Source organism: Anas platyrhynchos, chromosome 14 (genome assembly GCF_047663525.1).
Source record: "Anas platyrhynchos isolate ZD024472 breed Pekin duck chromosome 14, IASCAAS_PekinDuck_T2T, whole genome shotgun sequence".
Classification (NCBI taxonomy): domain Eukaryota; kingdom Metazoa; phylum Chordata; class Aves; order Anseriformes; family Anatidae; genus Anas; species Anas platyrhynchos.
In genome coordinates this window covers 6,083,785-6,111,250 of record NC_092600.1, presented here as the reverse complement: position 1 = coordinate 6,111,250, position 27,466 = coordinate 6,083,785, and the positions used below count along the sequence as shown (strand labels likewise).

The following is a 27,466-nucleotide window of genomic DNA, read 5'->3' as shown; positions in this document are numbered from 1 at the left end:
GCCTGGGAGAGCAAAGAGGGCACAAAGGAGAGCTGGGTGACATGATAGTGTCCTGCCTTGATGAAGAACAGCCTTTGCAGCCTTGCAGGCTGATAGCTCTCAACTTGCTCCATGAGACCAAGTGCCCCAGGTCCGTCAGAGGCAGGAGCGAGGAGCACCGTAGCCGGCCACTTGTGAAAGGCTCCGCATGCAGGGAAGTGCTGGCTCTTGCAGCAGTCAGCTGATGCCCTGAAGCCAGAGGTTTGCTCACTTGTACCTTGGTGTGTCTAACCAGAATACGCGCATTGTTCTGAGCCCTGCCTCAGCCCCATTGAAATCCAGCCACCAATACCTGATTTTCTCGCCTTCCGTGGCTGCGAGACGCAGCTCCATGGAGAAGCTTTCCTTTCATTCCTCCGAAATGCAACACCCACTGCCACAGCTGACTGATCCTCGGGCCCATTGTCATGGGGCATCTTCACCAAGAGGAGCAGATTAGCATGTTCTAGGTGCTCTTACATCTACTATCACTTTCATAATCCACAAAACTTGAAGTTTTCTGCAAGTCATCTGACTCAACCAGCTGGAAAAATGGACAAGCTGAGCACGTAAAACCCTCATCTCTCTCAAAGAGATCCTCACTGCTGGGCTTCTCACTGCGAGCAGCAGGGATGGGGGTGGCAGTGGGACCACCAGGCTGGGGCTTCCTGCGTCCAACTGCTCTGCTAACGAGTGCCACAGTGAAGTTTTCATCCCATCGATGTGAAGAGAGACACCGTGTCAGTGTCAAAACCCTGATTTATTCATCATGTTTTATTTCTGATGTACTGAAATATCTACACTTTGGGGAGATGCTTCCTCTCCAGTTCTCAGTCCAATCCATTCACTAGATTTAGTTTAAAATTCTGAGTAATTTTGGTTCACTCAAAAATGCATTTTCTGATGAATTTACCAGATTGTTCTGGCTCACCTTCACTGACAACCCCAAATAGTCCAATATCATGCGCCAAGCTCTCCCCATCTTTATGGATTTTGATTAAACCACATGGATTTTCCCATGGATTGGTGTCCTGTGATTTGAGTCACGAGTGTCTTGTGAACTCACAATTGTCTTCACTTGTCCGAGACAAGTTCCAGCTGAAGCTGTGTGTGTGGCTGGAGGACCTCTCCTCTACCTGCTGCCGTGTTCACCTCCATCATTGCCCCCTGTACAGAACCTCAAAAGGAGTGGTTATAGACCTATTCAGACTGCTTTAAGTTAAAAATGTCCAGTGGTGTTTTTTGTTTGTTTGTTTGTTTTTTAAAAAAAAAAAAAAAGTTTTCTCATCATTTCCTCTTCAAAAAGCACCACAGGGAAAAAGTTTGCATAAACTCACACCTTTATCACCCGTGTGGAGCTCCACACCTCTAGTTCTTCAAACTCCATTGCAATCTAAAGGGGATAAATCAACATTTCCTGAGGGTTGGCAGGGTTGGAAGGAGGAGAGGAAAGGAAGGGGACTGGCACACAGAGGGCTGAAGGTGCCCACGGACAGCCGATGCAGGGAGCAGCACTCCCTGGGTCGGCACGTGACAGCAATGCCCAATTTCCCTGATTTTGCTTTTGCCAAGAAAATTCCCCCAAAGCTGCGGTGCAAAGTTTGGTCTCCCCATGCTGCTATCTCCTCGCTGCCTCCCTCTCTCTTCTCTGCCTCCTGCCTTTTCAGGACAGGGACCACCTTTTCATCCTCTGCCCGTACAGCGCCGAGCACCCCGAGGCTTTCTGGCGGCAGCTGGGGTTTCGGGGGGCTCCCCCAGCACAAACAACAACAACCTTCAAAGCGCCTCTCGGCACGCAGCTGCTCTGAGGGCAGCTTCAGGTTTCCCCCACCCCCTTCTCCCCATCCCTCCTTGCAACACCCACCTGGCAGCTGGTTAAAAACAGTCTTCGGGTTTTTCAGGTGTGTTGGAGGGATTTACCTGACATATTCCACCCCCCCCCCTACACACACCTCCCTTGCAGTTGAGGTCCCGGATTTCATGGCAATGGAAGTTAATCTAACAGTAGAAAGCTCCGCAATTATTTGGCTCTAAGGCTTGGGTGCTTGCCCAGCTCTGACACACGCACACACACACACACAAGTTCACTTCTGCAGCGAGGGCGCGAGCGATGCCTCTCCTCCTCCTCCTCCTCCTCCTCCTCCTCCTCCTCCTTCTCCAGCCCGTCACGGAAGGGCTGGCTCTCCAGCGAGGGAGTTCCACCTCCTGCAACTTTCTCCCTCGCTGCTCCCAACCTGTGCTGCCGGAGTTTCAGCCAGCCAAATCCCTTCTCGCAGGAATTTCTCCCAGCCCTCTCCTCCGCGTCGCGAGCGCCATGGACCCCCGGCAGCCAGCGAGCTGCTGCTGCTGCGGGAGGGGATTTTCAGCGGCGAGGGCAGGGAGGCAGTAAACTTCAGGAGAGGTCTCTCCTGTCGCAACAGGTAAGGCACGCTGCTCGCTGCTGCGGGAAGTCGAAATGACTCAGGGAGAGGTCTGTACAGCGTGGATGGAGGAAGGCATGGAGGATGGAGAGATTGAGGTGTGAAACTGCTTTTTCATGTGAGTAACTTTTGCTGGAAATGGCCCGAAAGATTCGGGCTTTGGGATGCAGAGGGAGAGCTTTTCATCTTTTCCTTCCTTCTGGAAGCCGTAGAGTGGGGGCTTATGGATGGAGCTAGGAAAACCTTTGGCCCCGTTTGCACGGAATTTGCACCTGGTCTTAACTGGACTTAGCTGGGGGACCTGAGCACGCCGCAGATGGTGCAGGCAGGTGGGCTCGGGGCAGCGAAGGCAGCAGGGCAGGCAAGCAGGGGCCAAGCAGAGAAGCGCCCGGGCGCGCACACGGGGCTGGGTGTCTGCAGGGAGCGTGCTGGGGCTGGAGCGGATGGAGGTGCTGCTGCACGAGCCGTGATGGCGCCCGGCTGCGGGCTCAGCTCTTGGCTCCACACAACCTCACCGAGGGGCAGGCGGTGCCCCACCAGCCCCCTGCCCCGTCCTCCCCGCTGAGCCAACCCTGCTGCTGGCTCAGAGCAGGAGGATCCTGGAGGATCCCCGAGCGCAGACGTGGTGCTGGTGTTTCCCCGGCCAGCGCTCGGTGCCCATCCTGGTCCTCTCCACGATGGGCAGCAGAGCTTGGGAGCCCCGCACATCCCGGGCCCTGCCTCACTCAGGAGCGCACACCAGTGTGTGCAGGTTTGCATCAAGGCAGCTCGTTTCACCACCAGGTGATGGCAAACCAAGATGAAACCCTCCAGCAAATCCCGTCCCAATCCATGGCACGCGCACAGGAGTTATTTTTCCTGTACGTGTGCAATGTTGAGAACAGAGGTGAAAATGAAGGGAAGGAGACCCGGGCTTGGAGCAAACCGGGCCCTTCCAAACAGCAGTAATCAGCTAATCAGCCTCCCAGGGCAATTAGAAGGCTTGGTGGTGTGCAGCGCTGCAGAGGGGCAAAGATCAACTGTCACACAATGGGGCTCGCTCTGGACAAAACTCTCTTAAAAAACCTGGTGCTAACTGAAAACACTCCAGGGTTCATGGAAAGTCCTCCTGGTTTGTGGCTGGAGCTGGGGGGCTGCGTGGGGGCCGGCAGGGCTGCAGAGATCCTGCTCCTGCTTCACCCAGGCCAGCAGGGCTCGGCGTGCCCGGGCTGCGGGATGGCAGGGAGCCCGCTGAGTCCTCCACCCCGGGGCAGAGAGGGGCACGGGACATGGCAGGAGCTGGCGAGGCGCCGCGGGCTGCCAGCTCCAGAGAGCCAGGAGGTTATCGGAGCCTCGGGGCTGGAAAGCAAACAGGCTGTATCAGGCTCCTGAGGAAGGCTGGGCTGTCTCGGTATTCGGGGAGGCAAAAAGCACCGGGCTTTGTATTGTGCACCCTTATCGCCTGCTAATACGCAGCGCACCTCTCCTTATCGGCACCGGTTCAGGGACATCCGCCTGTCTGATAAGTGCTGGGGTTCCCCAGGGACTGAGCAGGCTTCTAACCCCGCCGGGTGGGCTCAGCGTCTGCCCCTCTGCCCTCCGAGGGCGGCCGCTCCCCTGCTGCAGCCTGCGCCGCGAGCCCGCTTCAAACCCGAACGCTCGCGGAAGGCAGCGCGTCTCCCAGCCCTCCAAACAAACAAGCATCACTCATACGTGAAGGGAGAGTTCAAAGGAGGCGTAACACCTGGAATCAAACATCTGTTAGAAACTAATGCGTTTTGCATCCTACGCTCCTGCCAACTGCTCCGAGGCAAGTCCTAGAGGATTCTCGCAGCTACCTCCGTGCCGCACAAGTGGCATTCCCTGCTCCGTGCGCCTCTCTTTGTGCTTTGCCACGTGTGGAGGGTGCGAGTGCAGCTGTACCTCGAGCAGTGGCCTCTCTCCTATATCATGCTCGAGCATAAGAGGATTAAATACCCTCCTTTTTTATTATTTTTTTTCCCTCTGGGTTGGCAACACTGATGCTCCATTGTCTATTAGCAAGCTGATTTGCTGAGCAAGCGATTTTCCTCTCAGCCACAGTTTTTTCCTTGGCAGTGGGGCAGGTGCTGGTTTATTAGCAAAGAAACTTTCTTTCCTAATTCTTGGAAGAAGGAGCTCCAGGGAGGGGCAGGCTGCAAGGGCTGGTAGGAAGATTTGTAGCTCAGAAATGAACGAGCAGCAGGTTTGAAATAAACCAAAGGAAGTATTATTTTTTTTTTTCGTACAGAGGGCATAATTAAATTCTGGAACACGTTGCCACAGGATATTGCAGAGGCCAAAAGCATACTCGGCTTCAGACGAGGTTTCGATCCGTTTGGGGTGGATGGGTGCAGGGGAGGTTGTTAAACACGGCAGCCCAAGAACAGCTCCAATGGCTGCTTGCACGTTCCTCCTTGTGGAGCTCCGTAGGACTGATCCCAGGCTGTGCTTTGGGAAGGTGCCGTGACTCAGGCAGCCTGGGACGTGCTGGTTATGCTATGAACAGACTCCTTGGGCTCAGGCTGACCAGGACGCTGCCCTGCGTGTGCAGGCTGGCACCAGGCACTGTCACAGGTGCTGCTGCGTCGGTCACAGCTGCCTGCTCGCAGAGGTGTTGCAATGCCGAGATCTTTCAGAAAGGTGTTTCCAGCAGACGGTCCGGAGTGGGAGGGAGAGCAAGGAGAGCTGACAAGGACACGCTGCGGCAAGGAGACCAGCCTGGGCAAACATGCCTGTCTGGGGGGTTAATCCTTCCTCGGCTGAATCCCCAAGCTCCCCAGGCCCTGGGCTTTGCAGCAGCTTGTATGGCTCCAGTGCGTTGGGACCGTGGGTACAGAAAGCAGCAGCAAATTGGGTGGGCTGCTGCGGGCAGGACTGGGAGCCGAAGGGGTTTTATGGGTTTGGGGGGATATCGTTGCGCTCAGTAAAAGTCTGCTGCAGGGAAATTCTGTGGCACAGCTACCTGTGTCTTTTTACAAGTGAAGATCGTGCCCTGACCAACTCATTCATTGCGTCCTCGGTGTCCTTAGGCTGCCTCTGAACGCGCGAGAGCAAGGCAGACAGATGGCAGCGGGCAAGGATGCTGCAGGCAGAGCGGAAAGCTGCTCTCCCTGCTCTCCTTCGGGCACCAGAAGGGAAAGACCAGCGGGGTGCTGGGCAGGGGGAAGAGCAGATATTCCTACTGGAGCACGGACAGGTCTGCAGCTGAATGAGAATTGCCCGGGAGGAGAGAAAGAGGCAAGGAAGGAGGCATGGAGGCTGCAGGGCAGAGTGGAGCCGAGCAGTCCGTCCTGCTGGGCTCTGGGCTCCTGACCTGCATCCATACGGGCACATGGTCCTTTGGCCAAATCTTCACGCCAGGATGCTCTCAGACTCCTTCCCCCAAAATTTTGCCAATAACAGAGGAACATGACTGCCTTCCTCAGAGGGAACCATGGGGACGGGCATCAGAGGACTGCCAGCACTCAGGTGATGTCCTCGCTGCAAACACCAGGGGTGGGTTAAGGCACGGACGAGGTCCCCCAGGGTCCAAGAGCTCGGGGCTGGAGCCCCTTCAAACACGGCTTGGGGGGAGCAGAGCCCAGCTCGGATTCACATCTCTGGGGGGTCGGATGGGGGCTGTGTGCTGGGATCCCAGAAGGGATCTCACAGGCTTTGCAGCACCTAAATAAACAGCTGTTTTGTGAGCAGCAGGATTCATGAAGCTGGGTTGCCCGCGGCGCTCACTCTTGTGTGGATTCTCTGATGTCTAATAATTGGGTTGGGCTCACATTAGAGCCTTTTCTTCCAGCTGGGAGTCCTAATTTGGATTTCTCTCCTCTCTCCTGCTGATTTTCACAAGCTTGTGCAAACCTAATGCCTTTCAAGTCTTTACCTATCTGGTTAAATTTGGCCGAAACTGGCCGGTGGATCTAGAAAACAGCAGGGAGAACTGACAGTGTGGTCTCACGCGGCAGCTTCCCTCAGTGGTCTGACAACAGGGGAGCTATTATCAGCGCAGGATGATTCGCATCCCAGGCATGAGGACAATGTGAAAGGTTCCCTGTGGCTTTTGGCAGGAGTTAGCAATCAAGAGCAAGCCCGGGATCCCTCGTGGGCTCTTGCAGCCTGTGCTGATGGTCACGGCACAGTCTCCGGACCGGTGGGGTTGCAGTGCCTGAGGTTTGTGGCCCCGTGCACTGACAACCTCCGTGGGAACCGGCTCCCTGAGAGCGGCCCCGGCAGCAGCAGGGTCAGGGCACGCTCACGCGAGTACCTGGAGGCTGCGGCTGCCTCCTGTGCCAACACGCCTGGGCTGCTGCTCCCCGCTGCCCGGCCCCTCGCAGCCTGCCTGCTGAGCGGCTCCCACCCAGCTCCCTTCCCTCCAGCCCTGCCCTCCTCCAGCCCCCCGGCGCTGCTCTGTTTTATGGCCAGCAGGTAGCCAGTCCCCATCAGAGCCACCAGCGGGATCTGCTGTGTCCTGCCCGGCTCCTGGCTGCCCCAGCTGCTGTCCTTGGTCAAGGAGATGGTCACCTCCAAACCGACAGCTCCTTGGTTGTCCATGCAATGGCAGCTTCTGGACCATGGGTAGGACTTATCCCTGCTGCGGGGAGCTGGGGAAGATGGGGTGATCAGCAAGAGACAGACAGGGAGTGTGGAAGGGGGTTAGGGATACTGCATAAGGGTGCTTCCCCCTGCCCATGGCACAAGTCAGCCCCCTGGTATCACACTCCCTGTGGGACAGGAGCTGGTGGCAAAGTAATGCTGCCCCTTGGCAAGGGCTGGGTGTCGTGGGGTGGCCGAGCTGCCGAGCCTGAGCTCAGACCCCCCCCGAGCGCTCCATGGCTCCGGAGCTGTGCGATTGACTCTTGCTCTGGAGCGATGTCGCAACGCCAAGACAGATAAAGATCACTGACCCTTATAGCTGTGTGGGAAGCTCAAGCCTGTTCAAGTTCCCTGCGCCTCGCAGACGAGCTCCTGGAGGCTCACAACAGTGACAGAAACCTCAGCTATGTGACACGCCGAAGCCAGGCTCCCTGGCATCCTCATGGAGAACTGGCTGGAAAGCACACACTGTGGGTGGAAAGGGGACAGAGGAAAACCTTTGGCTTTATGTGCAAGGTGTTCCCTTGCACATGACAGAAGACGGCTTGGAGGTGAAGACATGTAGGACCTGCTTGCTTTGGTGAAGGAGCAAACCAGGGCAGCAGGCAGAGCATCAGCACATGGCCAAAGCCACCAGGATGGGGCAATGGGTCCCCAGGAGGAAGGGGTGAGCTGGTTGGGGGAGTCACCATGGAGGAAGGTCCCTTACAGCCAGCCTGGAGCCCAGAATCCGACCAGGGGTGACCACCAGCTGGGGGGACAGACAGACCTTGGGACCGAGCACCCCGCTGTGCTCTTCTGTCAGCACCGATCGTGGTCCTGGTGGGATCTTTCACTGGCCAAGGCAGAGCAGACCCCAGCAGTGCCACAGCACCTCGGAGTGAAGCAGCGTGTGCCCACCCTGCAGCCAGCAGCCCGACCAGACAAAGGGCTGTCCCAGCACCAGCCTGGGGCCCGGACCACGCCACCCAGCTCAGTGACTCACTGGCTTCCCCACAACTCCCTCCAGAGTTTCCATTCCTCCAACACCCCTGGGAGGCTGCTCACCCAAGCTCCCCGTGGTACCTGAGCTCCCCAGGGTTAATGCGCTTGCCTGGTCCAGCAGGTGGGTGATGGGGTGAGCATCTCTGTGGTGCTTGTAAGACTGCATCCATCCTGCTCTGGAGTCCTGTGTGAATCTGGCAGTCCAAGCGAGAGGCGCTGCTCCATCGTGATGTAGCCCTGGGTTGTAAGCACCTGCACCAGGTTTTAAATGATCAGCTGCCTCACACCAGGCTGTTTAGAAAACTGGAAACAATTTCCAACGGTCTATCCAAGCTATTTGGAGATTGGAAAGGTGGGATGAGGAAGAAACAACCTGGCTGTGCCCTAGTGAAATCTGCAAGTCCAGCAAAAAGCTGTGCCCACACGAGTGCAGTCCCCGAGCAGGCTGCTGCAGAACTGTCCTGCCAACGCCAGCCCTTCCAAAAAAATCCACAGGCACTGGAAAACCCAGAGATAGACTGAGGAAGGGAGCACCATAACTTCAGGGACAATTCGCATTAGTTTTCTGGCCCTGTGTCGTACCTCCAGGATGCGTTTCTTCTGCTTCGCTGCAAAACCAAGCTCGGCGCAACCAAATCCAGAGCCCTAAGGACAGTGCCTGCCGCTAGCCTGGGCTCAGCAGCCCACTGAGAGAAATGCTGCTGGGAACATGGGAACGGCTCCGTGCCATGGCTTGGGAAGGGATCAGTTTGTTTGTTTTGTGAAGTCCAAGAGAAACAGTTCAGAAAATACCCAGCTCCCCGCAGAATGCAAACCCCACAGGCCTGGCTTTGTTAGATGCCAACGGGAAACTCAGAAGCTGAGCGAGGCACCAAGAACAGGAGGACCTGATCCCGACAGCATTGCTGCAATGAGGAAAGGACAAGCATTATCAAGCACCAGCCCCCGAGCAATGTGTACACGGGTTATTTTACTGCTGGGAATCGGGACGTCTCACAGACAGCCCAGCACCTGCACAACAAGCGGAGTTTTCAGTCGGTGACTTTCCAACGTGAAAAACCCCACGGACTGCTTTCTGATCGACCCTACTCAAAAGGTGGCCATGAGGAGATTGCCCTGACCATGGCTGAGCCCCTTCTGCTCCGTTACCACCAATGCAGGAGAAGACAGAGTCCAAACTTCCACTCACTTTCCCAAATCCTCATTCCAAAATCTTATAGGACTTGCTTCCTGCACTCTCCCTCTATTCCCCCATAACCACCAAATTTCAGACCCACCCCTGAGCTGCCCCACTGCTGGTTATTAGGACAACCAGACACAGCTCCCTTCTCCCCCAGCTCTAGTGCTGGGAGCCTCCAAGGTGTTGGTGTGCTCAGGGATGGTTTGGGTTGGTGTTTATGCCAGGTGGGAGGTTGTTTTGGTAATGGAGAAACAAAGGAAGGAATGGAAAGAAAAAGTAAAAAGAGAGAGAAAGAGAGATAAGGAGAGAAAGAGTTTGGGATGCGTGCTGAGAGAAGAGCTGAAGGGAAAGAGCTGCTCTTATTTTCCCATCAAAATTATGACTTTTCTCTGCTCTTCTGATCCCAAAACTTCAGGCCAAGCCCCCACCGCAGCCAGCGAGGGGAATGCTGCTCTTCGTGCATTCGTCTTGTTTTGTGTTTGGGGTTTTGATTGCTTTTAAATGCTCCTCTTGAAGGGAATCAGAAGGTGGGGCTGGGGCCACACCTGCTTCCTGGCAGGCTGCAGCGTTGGGCTGTGGTACAGCCAAAAAACACGGCAGCCCCACACCCCGGGGCCCCTGGGGTCCATGCCCCAACCCCGGCCGCTCGCCCCGGCCGGCGGAGCCATGCCCTGCACCGAGCCCCCCGCAGCGCCTGTCCCCGCGGCCACCCCACGCACAGGCTTTGAACCTCGGCGCCGTGTTTGTTCCCTCGTTTCAAGCCAACAGATTGGGGCATGTCTCTGACAGAGGAGCCCAATTTGGATGTTAAATTTAGACGCGCGCTCGGGCTGTGATTAGAGATACACGAGTGTTTACTGGCTCTGCGGGGAGTTTGCATCTACAGGGCTGAGGGCGAAGCCCCTCGAGGCTCTCTGATCCTCGCCTGGTGATTAGGAGAGGAGGCTGAATCACCACCTAATGATGCTCTGGTATTTCCCCCAGTCAGGAGCTTGCCTTCCCTGCCGTGCTCCGTCCCAGCGAGGGGCTTTCTCCAGCACATCTGCCCCCCGTGTGCACCCAGCTCCAGGAGGGCACCGTGCCCAGGGGAGCCATGCAAGAGAGGTTCAAAGATCCCTCATACTTGGGCAAGAAGCAGGATTAGAAATATCAGATCCCATGAGATGATGGAGTATTGAGAGATGATGGAGATGATGGAGATGATGGAGCTAGCTGAGGGTATTTAAGTGTCCAGTGCTTGCAGCCCTGAAGCAGGTATGGCCCTTGCCCATGAGTCCCACGGATTGTGTACTGGCAGCACAAGGACATGGGACAGCACAGCTCAGAGGAATGGGCAAAATGTTTCTCCTGATCATCCAGAAAAATATGTCACAGGTGCAGTTCTTTTCACCTGGTTCTGACATGGAAATCCTTGAACATCTTTGCAAGTACCCCTGAGCCTGTCCGCACTGCTCCTGCCTGGCTGCCCAGCTCCCACCTCCCTCTGGGATTTTAAGTGCCAATAGATTGATTTTATTCCATTTCCACTTTATGTGCAGCTTTTCCCATGCTGCAAGACTCACAGAAAGCTGCCGTGTTTCTGTTAGTTTGTTACGGACACCTGGCAGGGGAGATCCCAACAGGGCTTTCCCTGAGCCAAGGCTGGAGCTCATTGGGTTTGCCCCATTTCAGAGCAATGCACCCCATTTTCCTGTTGAGCTTCACAACAGCTTTTGGAAATGGCCCAGTCCCATTTCTGCATGGTTCTGCACTGTGAATGTGGTGTAAGGGATTCCACTTTCTGCCCATAAGCAAAATGATCTATACACTAACAGCTATCGTTCTGTCAGCATTAGAAGCTGCCCTTGTAAGCTCTAGATCCAAACAAATATGAAACTGCTAGAGCTGAAGGTTGGTATGTGGAAAAAGAGAAGGGGACCTGCAAGGCCATCTCCATCTCTTATGAGGCAGTGGGCAGAATCAAGGTGCTGGAGAAACCTTGATTTAATGGGCCACACCACTTTTTGAGACAAATAGGAGGCAGTCTGATAGCTGAGCTTGTATTCCAGGTGCTAGTTAACATGAGGACAAGCTGGAAGGACCTTGAGCACATCAAGAGAGCAAAAATATCAGCATGCATTTTACAAAATTCTGCTGCTCCATCTGCAAACGTGGGCTTGTGCAGAGCTGCATAAATAGCGATAGGGTTTCCTCTGGTACAGAAATTGTCCAGGCAGATACATGCGCAGTAGTCAAGGTGATGAAATTAGACATCTCAGAGCACAGGCAGGTGCTGGCAGGGGGCACGAAGGTCTCTGTGTGCTAACATTAGGGCTTTGGGCATGGGGCCTGCTGCAAAGAGAAACTGTAAGACTTCAAAAGCTGATAGTGATGCCTACTGGAAAATTCTCCCTAAATTTTGGCTGTGCCTTTCACTTTTTCAGATGATTTCCAGAGGAAATGAGGCTTCTGCCTCGTGCCCTGTGTGTGTAGTAACTCTCCATCCTTCATAATAACTGCTGAAGCCATTGATTGCCTTCAGCCCAACTTGTAATTGAGAGCAAAGCTCTCAGAAATATGAGGTCACGACAGGTTTTGCAAAATAATTAGCTGGACAGAGGAGTAAAACCCCACAGAGGAAAAAAACAGCAACCTGAGCGAAGCCCTTCTTAGATGTCAGGAAATCTACAGGCAACAGTCAGGTTAAGGACATTCCAGGAGAGATTAAGAAGAAAGTTTGCATCTTGTTAAATGCCAGAAAACCCACTCCTTGCTCAAGGTTATCCTCCCATATTGAATTGCTGGTGCCCAAGAAGGCATGTGCTCCAGCTCTGGCTTTTCTTGTGGTTGTGCAGTTCATAACGTCTCTGCCTTGTGGGTTCTCTGATGTCTTACAAGAGATGAGTTCACACTGCCATTTCAGTACAATTGAATTAAAAAGTCAATTAGCCCAGATACAAAGCGATCGGCTTCATTAATTCGCCTGCTCATGGCACAACACTGTATTTTTGTTGCTGTTTTATCCTGCTGCCTTATTCCACTCTGAATTCTATGTGACTTTTCCTGCTCCCCAGTCCTAGCAGACACGCGCGCACGCAGCATGCATACACCTTCTTTCCAGGTTCAGCAGTTGAAAATGTTGGAAGGGAGCAGCTCTAGGCAAGTCCCTGCATGCTGCAAAACTCTTAAGCGCGGTTAAGTAACGAGCAGATCTTTTAAGAACATGGTTTTCAACTCCTCAGAAGGAACAGCGTGCCTTTCTGGATGAGCTTGCACTGTCCTCCACGTTTTTCTTCATATGCTGTGCGTTTGTGACTGTGCTGTATTTCCTATAAGTGAAATGACGTCATCACAAAAATGAGTCTGAGGTTTTTTTTTTCACTTATGGCAAATCCAAATTGCATTAACTTGTCTGGAGCTCTGATAGTTTCCTAGAGACAAAGGCTTCAACTCAGCTTGAGACCATTTGTTGCAAATGAATGGCCACAGCAGGGAGATTGCTGGATGATTGGCACCTGCTTACTAAGGAAAATGTGATTGGAAGGGAGCATCAAATTTACAGCTTTGTATTTATCAGTAATTAGCTATCTCAGTGAGAGAATATGACACAGATTGCTAGTTAGGCTCCAATAATTTGTTCCTAACATTCGACTTGACTTATAAACTAAACTAGTTCTGGCTTTTAAAGAGATGAGTCTTGAAAAAGTGTCTGGAAAAACAAGTCTTCCCTGTTTCAATTAGGAATGTGCCAAATGACTGGCAGGTACTTGATATATAATTTAAATTTAAAAGAGGAAGAAACAGTTCTAGATAAAGATCTTCAGGGATATCTAGGGGAAATATATGCACCTATATTTAGCTCATCCCTGGCTTCAACCCCTAAATGCACACACAGCAGCACGCACTTAGCTTTTGAAAAGAACAGGCCTTGATCCCTTAACAAGCCCAGCAAAGCTCACTAATAAAGTTACAACCTTGTTATTCATAGATGTGCTCCCCGGTTCCCTCTGTGACATCAGACTCACGTCTTTGATACTCCATATTCACAGAGATAAATCACAAAACCACAGACTTTCACGAGTTGTTGGAGAGGGAAGGAAGCTGATGGCGGGTGGTCATGGATGACAGGAATCCTGACCCTGGGGCTTTGCCATGAGAAGGAGGAACCAGGGAAATTACTCAGCAACTGACAGAGACGTGGTGAAAGTGTCTTGCTGGAAAATTGTTCTTTCAAGCAATGCAGATGTTCCAACCAGAGACAGATCTAAGAATTAGAAAAGGGTTTTGGTAATTGTGATACAACTTGACTATGAGTTCAACTAGAGTGGGCAAAAAGGCCTCATGCTGTAGGGCTGGCTGTTAAGAAGGAATTTGTACAACATAGCAGGGCATATCTACTGGGAAAAAGAGGAAAGATTGCTGTAGGAGGAGAAGAAAGGGAAAAACAAGCCGCAGGGAGAGACATCAAGTCACACTTGGTGTGTAGGCTCTTGAAAATATTTTGCAAGAACTTGTGTGGAGAGAGAAGTTAAGATGTAGAAGGGAAGATGGTGAAACAGATTGGAGGTGAGGTTTGGGTTGGGGCTGGGCAGTTCAAATATGCTGTTTGGCTAGGGAGAAGGCAGAACTGAAGGGGGGAAGAAACGATATGCAGAATAGGAAATCAGCTTGATCATGACATTTCACAGAGCATTTCACGTGGCATGTCACATTTTTACTATGAGGGCAAAACTTTAAGGAAAAAAAGTGAGAAGCCCTGGGGGGGGCAGACCTCTCACTGTGACAGAAGGGAAAAAAAAGAACTGAGCTACCAACCATGCTGGCAAAAGTCGGGGTAGGGAAAGTACAGAGGTGAAGACTGAGACTTTTCCTCTAGCACACTGGCCTTAATAAAAACACCTCTCTTCTATACTTGCCAGAATTACCCATGTTTTTCTTTTAACCCCTGCAGGACCTGAAGAGACACCACACCATGGAAATCATTACCAAGAGGCACTTCCTGAGTTTTGCTGTTTTACTGGTGCACTGCACGGTCCGTGAGGCAAGCTGTGAGAAAGGCAACACGTCCCCTCTGCACTTCACCCACTTCTTCTACAATGCCACCATCTACGAGAATTCAGCTCCCAAGACCTACGTGGAGAGTTACGTCAAGATGGGGATTTACAAGACAGACCCCGAGTGGGACATCAGATACAGAATAGCTTCTGGGGACACCACCGGTCTCTTCAAAACAGAGGAGCACGTGATTGGGGATTTCTGCTTCTTGAGGATAAGAACCAGGAGCAGCAACACAGCACTTTTAAATCGGGAGGTCAAAGATAGTTATCTGTTGATAATCAAAGCCACAGAGAGCACTTTTGCCTACGAAGCCTGGGCCAAAGTCTTGATCCATATTCTGGACAGAAATGACTTGAAACCTCTCTTTTCACCCCCCTCCTACAAAGTGTCCATCAGAGAAGACACTCCTCTGAAAACAGTGGTCAGCACGCTCAGTGCCACGGATGCCGATGCTGGCCAGAATGCGGAGTTCTACTACTCCCTCAACACCAAGTCGGACCTATTCACCGTCCACCCCACCACGGGAGCAGTTATGACCATGGGCAGGCTGAACAGCACCCATCGAGGCAGGCACCACCTGCAAGTTTTGGCTGTGGACAGAATGAGGAAGATCACAGAGGGGAATGGCTTTGGGAACCTGGCTAGTCTCACTATCCAAGTGGAGCCATCTGCCAGGAAACCCCCCTCTATCTCCACCGTGAAGGTGACACCTCCCGATTCAGCTGAAGACTTGCTCTATGCAACCCTGTCTGTAGAAAGTGGTGACTCGGAAGCAGGAATAGATTCAGTTGAACTTGTGGATGGAGATCCAGGCAGGCATTTCAAAGTTATCCCATCCTACTTCGGGAGCACGGAGTTCATGATTGTGTCAACCAAAGAAGTCAACTGGCTACTCTACCCCTTTGGTTTCAACCTCAGTCTGCAAGCCAAGGACAAGAGCAAGCCACCACTTTTCTCTCCTGTTAGAGTTATACATATACCTCCTGCCAAGTATGTCTCTGCCAGATTTGAGAAAGAAGTGTACCGGGTCCAGCTCAGTGAATTTTCCCCAGCTGGAAGCCAAGTTGTAATGGTGAAGATTACACCAGTCTTCCCAAACCTTAAATATGTTTTGAGACCCACTCCTAACAGCACAAATTTTAAAATCAATCCTCACACTGGGCTGATAACTACTGTCAGAGCAATGGACTTCCATGAACAGTCTCATTTTGAACTTGAAGTTACAACCACTAACAGCCATACATCCACAACTGTTTCCATTGATATCGTTGACTGCAACAATCACGCACCAAGTTTTAGTCAGTCTTCATACCGGGGGGCCTTTGATGAGAACGTTCCTCCTGGTACCAGTGTCTTAACAGTAATGGCTACAGATGAAGATGAAGGAGACAACGGCTTTGTAACCTACACCATAGCCAACCAGAAATCGGTCCCTTTTGTCATCGACCCGTATTCTGGCATCATTTCCACCTCCAAGTCGATGGACTATGAGTTGATGCAGAGATGGTACCATCTGCGAGTGTGGGCATCAGATTGGGGCTCACCTTTCCGTCACGAAACGGAGGTGTACGTCTCCCTCGTGCTCAACAATGTCAACGACAACGCCCCTGTGTTTGAGAAGGCAAGCTGCAGTGGCAGCATCCCCCGGGATTTTCCTGTCGGGAACCCTGTGGCCACGGTCTCTGCAATCGACAGCGATGAGCTGCAGCATATCAAATACGAAATCAAGTCTGGCAATGAGCTACGGCATTTTGAATTGAATCCCATCTCTGGAGTAATATCCCTCAGAATATCTCTGAGAGATCTTCCCTCTGAACAGCCACTCTTCTACTCTCTGAAAATAACTGCAACAGACGGAGAGAACTATGCTGTGCCAACATCTGTAAATATCACTGTGGTCAGCCAAGGTCTCCCAGTCAAAATGCAGTGTGAGGAAACAGGAGTACTGAAGCAACTGACAGAGACTATCATACACTCCATTGAGTCTCAGTCCCAAGGCCATGGGCAGGATGACGAAACTTCTCTGAACTTGCACCTTATAAACCATAACGCTCCCAAATTTGATGACAGCTTTCCACGATCTATTGATATCATAGAGACTGTTCCCATCAACTCAACTATTGCAGACCTTTCAGCTGTTGATCCTGATACTGGTTTTAATGGGAAGCTGGTCTATGTGATCTCGGATGGAAATGATGACAGCTGCTTTACCATTGACCTGGAAACAGGTCTCCTTCAAGTCCTTACTCCTTTAGATCATGAACGAACCAGCTTTTACATTCTTAACATTACTGTGTACGACCTTGGCACACCACAAAAATCATCTTGGAAACTGTTGGCTGTGAATGTGTTGGATACCAATGATAACACTCCTAAATTCCCACAGGGTGCCTACTGGGTGGTGGTACCTGAAAATGTAGCAACAGGGACAACTATAGCTCAGCTGAAAGCAGAAGATGCTGATACGGATGATAATGGGAGGGTAAAATATTCTCTGCTAACCCCCACTGACAAGTTTGCCATTAACAGTGTCACTGGAGAAGTGACAGTCACGGGTGCACTGGATAGAGAATCGTGGCCCTGCTACGTGCTGAAAATCGAAGCCAGGGACCAGCCCAAAACAGGCTACCAGCTGTTCTCCGTTACGGATCTCACCGTGACTCTGGAGGATGTGAATGACAACACCCCGCAGTGCCTGCCAGCCTTGAACAGTGTGAAGGTCCCAGAGGACCTGCCTGTAGGAACCATTCTCCTCTTTCTGGAGGCTTTTGACCCAGATGCTGGCTCTGGGGGAGAGGTGAGGTACAGCCTCATTAACGACGAGGAGATGATGTTCCATGTGGATAAGCTGACTGGGGCGCTCCGGTTAGAGAAGGAGCTGGACTATGAGAAGAAGGACTCTTACAATCTAACCGTGCAGGTCAGTGACAGTGGGAAGCCCTTCTCTCGCTCTTCCCTCTGCCACCTGGAAGTGAACATCCTTGATGTCAACGAGAACTTGTACCCACCACGCTTTGCCTCCTTTGTCTTCAAAGGCTGGGTGCAGGAGAACAGCCCCGAGGGCACATCAGTGATGATGGTCACGGCAAAGGATATCGACAAGGGGAAAGATGGAGAGGTTCAGTATTTCCTCCGAGAGGGCACTGGCCTGTCCATCTTCCGCATTGAAAAGGACACAGGTAATGCAGCTTGGTTTCAGGGTGTAACTCAAGGGCTTAAACCATGTGTTTTGTTTTGTCTTTTTTTTTTTTCCCAATGCATTCAAATCCTCCCACTTCGTGCAGGGATATACAATGTGCCTCCCTGTGTATGGGGAGGAACGAGCATGGCTTGTCTTCTCTCCCTCAGAATACCCAGGCCTTCCTTTTCACTCTTGTACCAAATTACCCTCAGCTCAAGCAAGCCCTCACCTTCCACACAATCTCACATCCATGCAAGGCTGGTGCCAAGGTTCGTATCTCCAGCAAAAGCCAGGAGGCAGAGCAGAGGCACAGACTGGTCTGGCATTAAGGATAAAGCGATCTGAGCGCCCTCGATCCCTCACAAGCCTTGTCTGTCATTCTTTTAGGCACCATCCGGACCATCGGACCACTCGACCGAGAAGGGACATCTCACTACTGGCTGACAGTGCTAGCTCTTGACCTGGGAACAGTTCCTCTGTCTTCTGTGACTGAAATCTATATTGAAGTCACCGATACCAATGACAACCCACCTCAGATGTCCAGGCCTGTCTTTTATGCCTCTGTGATGGAGAATTCCCCACCAAACACATCTGTCCTTCAGCTCGATGCCTTAGACCCTGACTCCAGCTCAGAGGGAAAACTGACTTTTCACATCCTAACTGGAAATCCTCAAGGACTCTTCACCATTAACCTCGTTACAGGTAAGACTGACCCGACTCGGCATTGGTTTTTGAGGCTTTCAGGTGCCCAAAGGATGTTTCATATTCAATATAAACAGCCCACAGAGCTGCATTGTCATCCCTTCCTTCTGCAGCAAAAGTCCCAGTCTCCAGATACACGGTGCGGGGAGGCTCACAAATAAAACCCTCAACCTGAAGGCTGCTATTTGCTCTTAGAGTGACACAGATGTGCTGTTTTCAAAGTCCTGCACACAGTGAAGGAGCTGCGTTTAATATTCCACCTTATAAACAACTGGCCTACTGCACAGCCTGAGCCAGGAAACACCCTTCTGGAGGTGACTATTTGCTCCTGGGACAGAGCAGGGCAGGATTAATAAAAGTGAATCCCACTGCATTTAAAAGCTCCACCCATCCTCCGGCACAATTAGCGTAGTTAGTACAGTAAGCCTCTTCTGCCATCTTCCTAGACTGTATCTTTCATCTGAGGATTAATTACCAGATCTTTCAGAGCCATCAAAAACCCACTGATGTTTGGTGTAAACAGCTTCCTCAAACTATCCCAGCAGTGCTGACATTGGGCCAGTCTGGCAGGGAAAGCTGCGCCGTGCCCTTCGCTCCATCAGCTCCTGCGAGGAGAGGGAAGGGAGGGCGCAGAGCCTCACTTTGGGAGAGGATTAATTGCATGACTTTGATCTCTTGCGGGTGATAAAAGCAGTTCACCTACTGCAGCGGGAGAGCAGCCTGCTCTCAGATGGGAAAGGAGCTGGGCGCACAGAAAAAGGCTGGTGCAGCTCTCGGTTACATGTTCCCTGGTGGCTCTCTGGCAGCCCTCTACAGCTGGCTGGGAAAAGGGTGTTAAGAAAGTAATTGCTATGCTGAAATGCTGAGATCCTTCTGGTTGCAAGAGATTTGTAGGGTGTCTGTACGTGGCACCATGTGGATACAGATGGAGATGTCAGCTGCACCTCTGACCCCCAGTCAGAAGTCTTTTAGCCAGGTCAGGGCATTGCTCTGTATCCGACCTTCCCACAAAGCCCAAATAAATGTGGACAGCTCAGCCCTGTGGACAGCTTGCATAAGTGCTGGGTTCCTGCTTGCACCCATCACCCTGCAGGACATCCAGCCTTCTCCATGCTCTCAGCAAGGAAAACTTTCACCCTGGTGTGAGCGCAGCCCCACAAAGCCATGCTCCAAAGCTGTTGTGTTTTATGAAAAGACGAGAGGCACTGGCAAAATTCGAACATCTGCGAATGAGACGCCTCACCTCTAAGCCAACCCTTTAATTCCCATCTTAGACAAAAAAAGCTCTGTCGGGTGTGAGTCACCTCCCATCCATTTCTCTCTACAGTCAGGTAATTTGCATGTGAAGAGTGATACGTTTGTCAGTCCGTAAGAAACTCAGGAGCTGATCTTATCTCTTGGCCAGTTGCTGGAGGTCTCTTCTTTAAACCCTGAGTTTGGAGGTTGTTTAAGGACCTGCTTCCAAGCCTGATGAGGATTCATTTTTCCTTTTCTTTGCATGTGTTATCCAAAAGAACAAATGATTACCTGCAAACGTTGGCATAAACTGAGCAGTTTATATCCTCGTGCTTACAGTATCTAAAGAGAAGTCATCTGCTGCTACTGCCAGAAAAAATATCACAGCTTGTCTAAAGTTCTGAGCTGCAGGCAGCTTATTGGAACCCCTGTGATATTTTTGTTTTGCAGATAAGGACATGCTAGTTGCTCCATTAAGTAGAATAAAAATATAATCTTTGGTCTCGGCCTGGTGTTGGCAGATGAACTGCTGGTGTTTCAGTTTCTGGTCATTCATATCAGTGCAAGGCTGCATTCAAAAAACAGTTGTCCTAGTGAAGAGCTAATTAAAGGAATTATTTTTAAACAGGAAAAGAGAGAAAGCACTGCAAGTATCTGAGCACTGCAGTGCTGCTAGAGCACTGGGGTTTATTCTGGATTTTTAGTTAGGACATATCTTTTGTTGTTGAAATGCAATAAATGCATCTCTTGCCTTATTAGCTAGAGGAAACCATCATGAAGAGACTCGTTAGCAGCTCGGTTCCTGAGATGCCAGAGGTCTGTATGACCCAGCTTCCCTGGGAGCTCCCCCTAGGAGCCCCTTGGCAGAGAGATAGGAGAGGAAACTTGTTCTCATCGTGTGCACTGAGGGAATTCAGGACCCAACTGACTCCTGCAACAAGCATGTCTACACCCGGAATAACCCTGCAGAATAGCCCTGGATAATTATCGAGGGCATGGTGCCACACTGCTGCAAGTAACCTCTTTCTGCTCCTGGAGCCAGCTCCTTCTGCGTTTGATCCAGGATCCCAAGAGGAGGGGGGGCTGACCAGTGGAGACAGAACCAGCATGGACCCTTCTCCTCCTGGGGCCTTGGCAGGAGACAAGAACAGCCACGACAACTGTCCCCAGCAGGGCTGGGCTCCTCCAGCAGCCCTGAACCACCACAGAAGGGCTCTAAGCTCTTCCAGCTCTCAGTTCCCTCAAGAGGGTGGAGAAAAAGAGGGAAAATAAATGAAAGGCTAATGAGAAGAGGGAATAAAACTGCGCAGCGAGATGAAAGCTTTCTGCCATGGGCGATGGAATCTCTCCAGCCCAGCCTCGCAGATGGTGCAGAGCAGCTTTTATGGGAGACAGATAGAGAGATAGAGAGATAGATGGAGAGATGGAGAGAGAGTTGGGTTCGGGGTATTTTGCTGGAAAAGTTTTCAGCTTGTTTTGTGCTGGGTTTGAGTCCCTGATGCGAAGCAGCAAGTTCCAGTCCAAACAGGATTGGGAGGAATGAGGAGACTGTGGCAGGAAGAGTCAGGATGAAGCCGTTTCTCCTGCTGAAAGGCTGTCTGAAGAACCATTTTCCTTGGACTATTCACCTCCAATTCCTACCTATGGCTTGTCCTGGTGCTTCTCCTGCACTGTCGGTGTCCACAGGCTTCCCAAAGATGCCTGTTGTTGCCTGCTTTGCTCTTCGTGGAAGATTACCCCAACACAGCCCTGAATGTGAGGGCTGGCTGCACTGCTGCTGCCAGAGCCATGTACCACAGCTCCAGTGCAAAGCCAGCTCAGAACAAAAAGGGAGGTGATAGGAGAGAGCAGAGAGTGTGGAATGGAAACAAGAATGGGACAAGAAAAAGAGGATTTAAAGGGAACAGCCTCTTCCCTTCCCCAGCTCCTGTGAAAGCATTGTTGCTTAAAAACCTGATTCTGGCTATTTTAACTATTTGAGATTTTCCTCCCTGCAGCCAGGGCGGGGGGCCAGCAACCTCCACCCCAGCTCTGCTCTTGCCAGCAGAAGTTATTACTCTTTTTTGTTCCCTGACAACAACGCACTGTTAATTTTGCTGCTCCTGTTCCAACACGACCAGCTTTCCTCTCTCCCCTTTCCAGGCAGCGAGCGGGAGAATCGCAGACAATCTTTCCCATTGCTGCATGTAGATAGGTGCTAGGGCAGGGCTTGAGCCTGGCTGCATGTAAGCAGCAGAAAGGATCGTTTCTGGCCCTCCAGGTGAGCACTGAGATCAGGGAGTTGGCCAAGTGCAGTCAGGACCCTCAGCGGTTTTGTTCAGCCACCAGAAGTCCCATCAGAAACCTTCGGGGCCATCTATGTGAGCACAGACAGGACACCCACTCTGGCTGCTGTTCTCTAGACAGGCAGGGATTGTGCTGACAACACACACGTGCACACACCAGAACACTCTCATTACAAACTGAAGGGCTCTTCCCAGGTCCTTGCAAGGGGCAGCAGGAGGAAGGGAGGAACTTTTTCCCCAGGCCACAAAAGCTGTCAGCAGTTTTCCTTAAATAATGGTTTCTGCTTCCATCTGAGCCCTCCGGCCTCACAGGATGTACAACCAAGCAGCAACAAATAGAAGTAAGCATGAATTCCAGCTGGCTTCTCTCGAGCACCTCGTCTGATCCCCGTCTCCCTGTCTCTGGGTGCTCGGCCGCCACGGGAGCACCGCGGGCAGTTTGTGCATGGTGGCAGCCCTGTGTGGGAATGGGAGCGATGAACCCTTAACCACGAGGGGTTTCTGGCCTCATGGCAGAGCTGTATCCACCTCTGGGGAGCAACTGCAGTTGGGCTTGGGGTGAGGGACAGAGGGATTTTGGCTGGGGTCAGGCGGAGAAGCCAACCCTTTGACTTGTGATCACCAGATAGGAAGCTAAACCCCAAAATGCTGACAGGGTTATGGGACAGGTACGTGATGGAGAGCAGAGACAGCTCTTTCTTCCCAGCAGATCTGAGCATCTTACGTAGACACTCAGGGTAACCATTAAGCCCCAGTCCATCTGCCATCACAGTCCTTCTCCAGCTGTAAGAATCTCAGCTATGATCCTGTTTCTTTCATTTTTATTGTTAGGTCGCAGAAGAATTTCAGGGTGTGGCCAGGCAGATCCAAATAATCTCTTTAGAGTGGTTTAAGTTCCTTCCATCAGCTGGCATGCAGTAACCAAGTGCACACTTGGTATTAGTCTGTTGCAACTGAATTTTGCAATCGGATAAACTGGAAGTGTCCGCAGTGGCCCCACAGGTACTGGGTGGCTCCATTGGCAATATCCAGCTACATGCCCTATGGACTCGTCAGGCCAAAATCATGAATCATTCCCTGAAGTTGCTGAGTTTCAGACTTCACTCCCTGCCCTCTCCAGCCTATTGGCAATGCGGACTGGAGCATCTCAGATCTCAGCAAACCGCTGCTGTGATTCCCTATTTAGGCCCCCACTAAGAAAATATTTCCATGCACATCAAGATTTTTTGCTCCTGTTGGAGCCCTTCCGCCTCTCATGAGCCTGGGAAGAATTCAGGAGCTCCCCATCCAGGGTGCTCCCAGGCCACTGCCGCATCCTCGTCACCTGCCGAGATGTCAGAAGGAAGAGTAGAGAGAAAAAAATCCGTGACATACGTGCAAACAGAGCCTTTCAAATCTTCTTGTCGTAGCACATTAAGGAGTGTTGATTTATGATTGTAAAGGCATCAAATAAATGTTTAGTGCAGTGCCTGGTGCCAAACATGAATAATTTGAGAGAAAAAGTGGAAACGGTTAATGATAGCCTTGTTCCAAGCCAGCTGCTCCGTGCTCCCTCCTTCAGCTGCCTGATGTTTCCTGCAACCGTTTGAAATGTTCTCCTGCCCATCATGCTTAAACAGCAATACACCGAAGAGCTATGATACAACTGAAAACAATACTGTTAATTAAAACTTTTTGGCTTTGGACCAGACATGAGAGTTGAGAGGGGTTCACTCTGATCTGTAAGCTCTTCAGGATGCACAAGCGCACGTGCTCACACCACTGCAAGTGCCTCCCATGCAAAGCATTTCCCAGCAGTAAGGGTCTGCATCACTGCTGGTGCTTGGCAGGAGAATTGACCCTGATTTTTATTTGTGTGAGGAAGCAGGGCTTCCCTGAGTGAGGAACAAATGCCATGGAACAGCAGGAGGTGCAGGGAATGGACAAAAGAATTCACGGGTGTCAGACTTGAGGGCCATCAGAAAATCATGTGTTACATACATAATTTCCATCATCTGTAAAATAATTGTGCAAATGGTCTAGAGTCGTTTTTCAACAAAGGTAAAGAGTCAAGGCATGTGGTGAGGACTATTATCAGACAAGACATGGAAACTCAAACCTCAGCTCCATCCTTTCCACACTTTCGTCTACTCAGCTTAGGCCAAAAAGAGGCAATTATGATGATTTTCATTTAAACTCTACTTTATAAAAGCCATATTTTCCCTCCTGCATCCAGCCTATTCCCTGCAGTTAAACAATATTTATTTTTTAGAAAACCCTCAAATCTTGCAGGTGTTAGGGGACTGACCCCATCTCTCAGCAAGGGTTAAATAACGCACCGACATCACTATCAACAATGTACCTTATTTTTAGCCTCAATGCATTTGTTCTAGCGGCAGAAGAGAGGGTATTTCCCAAGACAGACGGCAAAGTTTTGTCAAAACACTGTAAATTACAAAGAGCAAGGTTCAACACGGGGAAAATAGGAGTTGAGACATGTTAAGAGGCCGAACTTGTGCCAGTGCACACAGAACGTTTCTGACTTAGAGGCATAAGAAAGGCTTTGTTTTCACCGTCCTGCAGCCTTTCTCACCAAGCGCCTCACCACAAGGTCTTCACACCCCTCAGCTGAGGTGGGCATCGAGTGGATGACACATCCCTCAGGGTCCCTGCAGTCAGAGGAGGGAGAGCAGCCCCTCCACCCAGCGAGTCGCAGTGACAGATGCTCTCTGTGGGTACCTGTTGTCTCCTCTGACCCCAACAGGAGCAGGGACCAGCCCCACTAGGCAGGCTCACACTGGGCACACGGGGATTTGATCAGCCCTTGTTCTCCTTGGACGCTGAGTCTTGAAGCTCAAAGGTGTTTTTTTTTTCCTTGGCAGGTCTGATTTCTACAACTTCGCGGCAGCTGGATCGAGAATACAAGGCTGAACATATCCTAGAGGTGGGTAATGATGATTGTAATTAGCTTTATTTACTTACAAGTGTATTAAGTCCTCAAAGAACTTTCCTTGCAAGTTGGAGCACAGAGAAAGAATCTCATCCCATCAGCTCCCAACTGCTGGGAAACTTAATTAAATGGTGTGCGTTGCCGTAAGAGACAGCTGCAGCAGGACTGCAGGGTTTATTATTTCCTTGCTGAAGACTGGAGCAAAAGGCCTGTTCTGGAAGCTGTGGGAATGTAGGAAGAGGGCTGGAATTGTCCTCTAGCAGGATGGATAATAAATTGCCGAAGAAAGAGGAATCCACCGTCATTTATCTCGCTGTTCCGAACATCATTCTGTAGCTTTGCACTGCCTGCCCCCATCCCTAGCCGCTCCGAGCTATAGGTATTTACATTATAGGGATCTCAGGGTGTTTCAGGCTGTCAGGGTGATTGAGGATAAAACATTTCTGTCTGCAGTGCAACAAGCTGGGAGCATGCACAGGCACAGCAAAGCAAGGGTGGGCAATAACTTGCTCAGCCGTTGCAATCCAGGCTGAGCTTTTTGGTTGTGTGGCCCCTAATGACAATGGCCTGGCCTCGCAGTGGGGTCTGACCCACTGCCCTGACCTCGCAGTGGGGTCTGACCTACTCCTTGCCCTGCTCACGGCACGTGCCATCTACTTGCACAAGCCTTGCAAGGTACAGCCACCAGGTTTTGCTCTGTGGAAAGGAGCAATGTCTGAAAACATTGAGGTACAAACATAGATCCATGTGAAAACCCTATCATCCTTCAGGATGAGGGAAATAGGTAACGCTCATTACCTTCAGCCTGAAGGCTGGCAGCTCACAGCCCAGGTGACAACGAGCAGCTCTATCACCTTCTCCTTTGGCTTGCTGGCAGGTGGCAGTTTCCGACAACGGGGACCCAGCCCTGAAGTCCACCAGCAGAGTCGTGATACAAGTCCTGGATGCCAACGACAGTCCCCCCACTTTCCCCCACAAGCTCTTCATGGTGCAGCTCCCCGAGAGAGAAGCCTCGGAGACACCACTGCCGGTCTACAGGCTGATCGCTTCTGACCGTGACCAGGGCCAGAACAGCCAGGTCACCTACACCATCGAGGAGGAGGAGGAGGGGATATTCACCATCAACCCCACAACTGGCATGGTGTTCTCCAGGAAGGCTTTTCCTGCCTCCGAATACAACATACTGACGGTGAGAGGAGAGGGAAACAGGGAGTGGGTGGAGAGGGAAGGGTGCAGAAACAGAAAAGATAAAAGAAGGAAAGAGGTGGATGAAATACAGAGGTGGGAGGAGATTTTGTATGAGATAAGGGTGGGCTAGAGAGAGAGAAAGTGGGAGGGAGGGCATGAGAGGTGATGCAGAAGGGAAGAAGCTATAGAAAATTGAGGAGAAGATTGAAATGGAACATTCCATGCGCTGTCAGAGATGGACATGGTGATCCACAATCCCATCTGGATGTGGACCCGAACATGAACGGCCCTTGAGTTTCAGGATTAGGGCTCACCCATTTCTGTGGGTCTTCACGAGCTTTGTGACCCAGGCCCCCACTGTGCATTCAGCTCAGCAGGCTGGCTTGATGGCCAAGAGGCGTTCGGGTCGCAATGCTCCACCTAGGCCAGAGCACGGCCTAGCGGGACCAGACGTATTCTGTGGGACTTTGGGTGCCTAAAATTCCCAGTGGGTGGGAGAAGCAGCTTCCTAGGGGGCTTTAACCACCCCAGTCAGCCTCGGTTCTTGCAGCAGATTGCCAAACCAGCCCTCACCCTGCCTCTCCCGGCAGGTCAAGGCAACGGACGGCGGCAGCCCTCCGCTCTCCTCCCACGTGCGGCTTCACATCAGCTGGGTCGCCCGGCCCGGCCCTTCCTCGGAGCCGCTGGCTTTCGACGAGCCCCACTTTAACTTCGCCGTCATGGAGACGGATCCCGTGAACCACATGGTGGGAGTGATCAGCATCGAGATGGGCCCCAGCCAAGTGTGGTTCAATATCACAGGTGAGGCACAGAGACTGCACCCGCACAAGGGTGTCCAGAGCACTCGCCCCGGCTCCCTCGGCTTCCAGGGAAAGCTGAGGGACATTTGGGTTATGGTAAAGCACCTTGTGAGGATCCATGGTCTGGCTGGGTGCTGCAGAGCCCACGGTCCCACCAGGGAGCTGAGAAGGAAGGGCTCCTCATGGAGCTGGTTGGACCTGCCTGGTGGGGCCATCGCTTCCACCTCGCAGCATCCTGGGGGTGATGTAGACATGAAACCAAAGTGGCTCTAGGGCCTCCTCTGAGACACAGGATGCCAGGGCAGAGGGGACGTGGGCTGTCACCCCCCAGGGACTCTCATCAGGCAGTGGGCGTGCAGAACTGGTCCTACAAACGAGGGCCAATTGTGCTCAGGTAATTTGGTGTTTTGAAGTGTTGCCCCAATCTGCCTCGCACAGCCTCTTCCTGACACTGCCTGCAGGGCTAGCCCTCGTCAAACAAAGCCTTAATTGGGCGAGTGAATAGCTTTCTCCGTTAGAATGTCAGGGCAGGGATAATGGTGCGTAAATACAATTAAGCAACGGGAGATACAAGGCTGCAAGGAGCAGGCAGTATCAGCGCGAGGCTTATCTGGCAGCGGCAGTGCCTGCGTGGGTTTGCAGCATTAACGACGCCTTCCTCTGAACCTTATCCCATCCTGAACCTGCTGAGCACTTGCCTGTGTGCTCGGTCTCGTCTTTGGTGGTCCCTGGTGCCCGACGTGCCAGTCAGGGTGCTGTTGGTGTGTGTAGCAGGGGAAGAGGACAGGCCCTCATTTCACCAGCTCGGCGTCCCAGCAGCGGGCAGTCAGGCAGTCAGGCAGAGATCCAGGAGCCTTCAGCTCCATGCTCAAAATTTTGCCTTTCCCAGTCCACCAGGGCTCTGTCACTGGGCTGGTGGTGC

The 27,466-nt window shown here is 51.8% G+C and overlaps 1 protein-coding gene across 1 annotated transcript in view; it reads left to right on the top strand.

Moving 5' to 3' along the window:
* The first annotated feature begins 2,158 nt into the window (after positions 1-2,158).
* The window catches only part of FAT2 (FAT atypical cadherin 2), a 54,872-nt gene continuing 29,564 nt past the window's right edge, over positions 2,159-27,466 (top strand). Inside the window, exons 1-6 of the mRNA XM_027468224.3 lie at positions 2,159-2,438; positions 14,117-17,402; positions 17,792-18,106; positions 24,489-24,550; positions 25,434-25,745; positions 26,335-26,545. Coding sequence (XP_027324025.3) covers positions 14,138-17,402; positions 17,792-18,106; positions 24,489-24,550; positions 25,434-25,745; positions 26,335-26,545 — 4,165 coding nt within the window. The 5' untranslated portion in view covers positions 2,159-2,438; positions 14,117-14,137. The remainder of the gene's footprint in view (positions 2,439-14,116; positions 17,403-17,791; positions 18,107-24,488; positions 24,551-25,433; positions 25,746-26,334; positions 26,546-27,466) is intronic.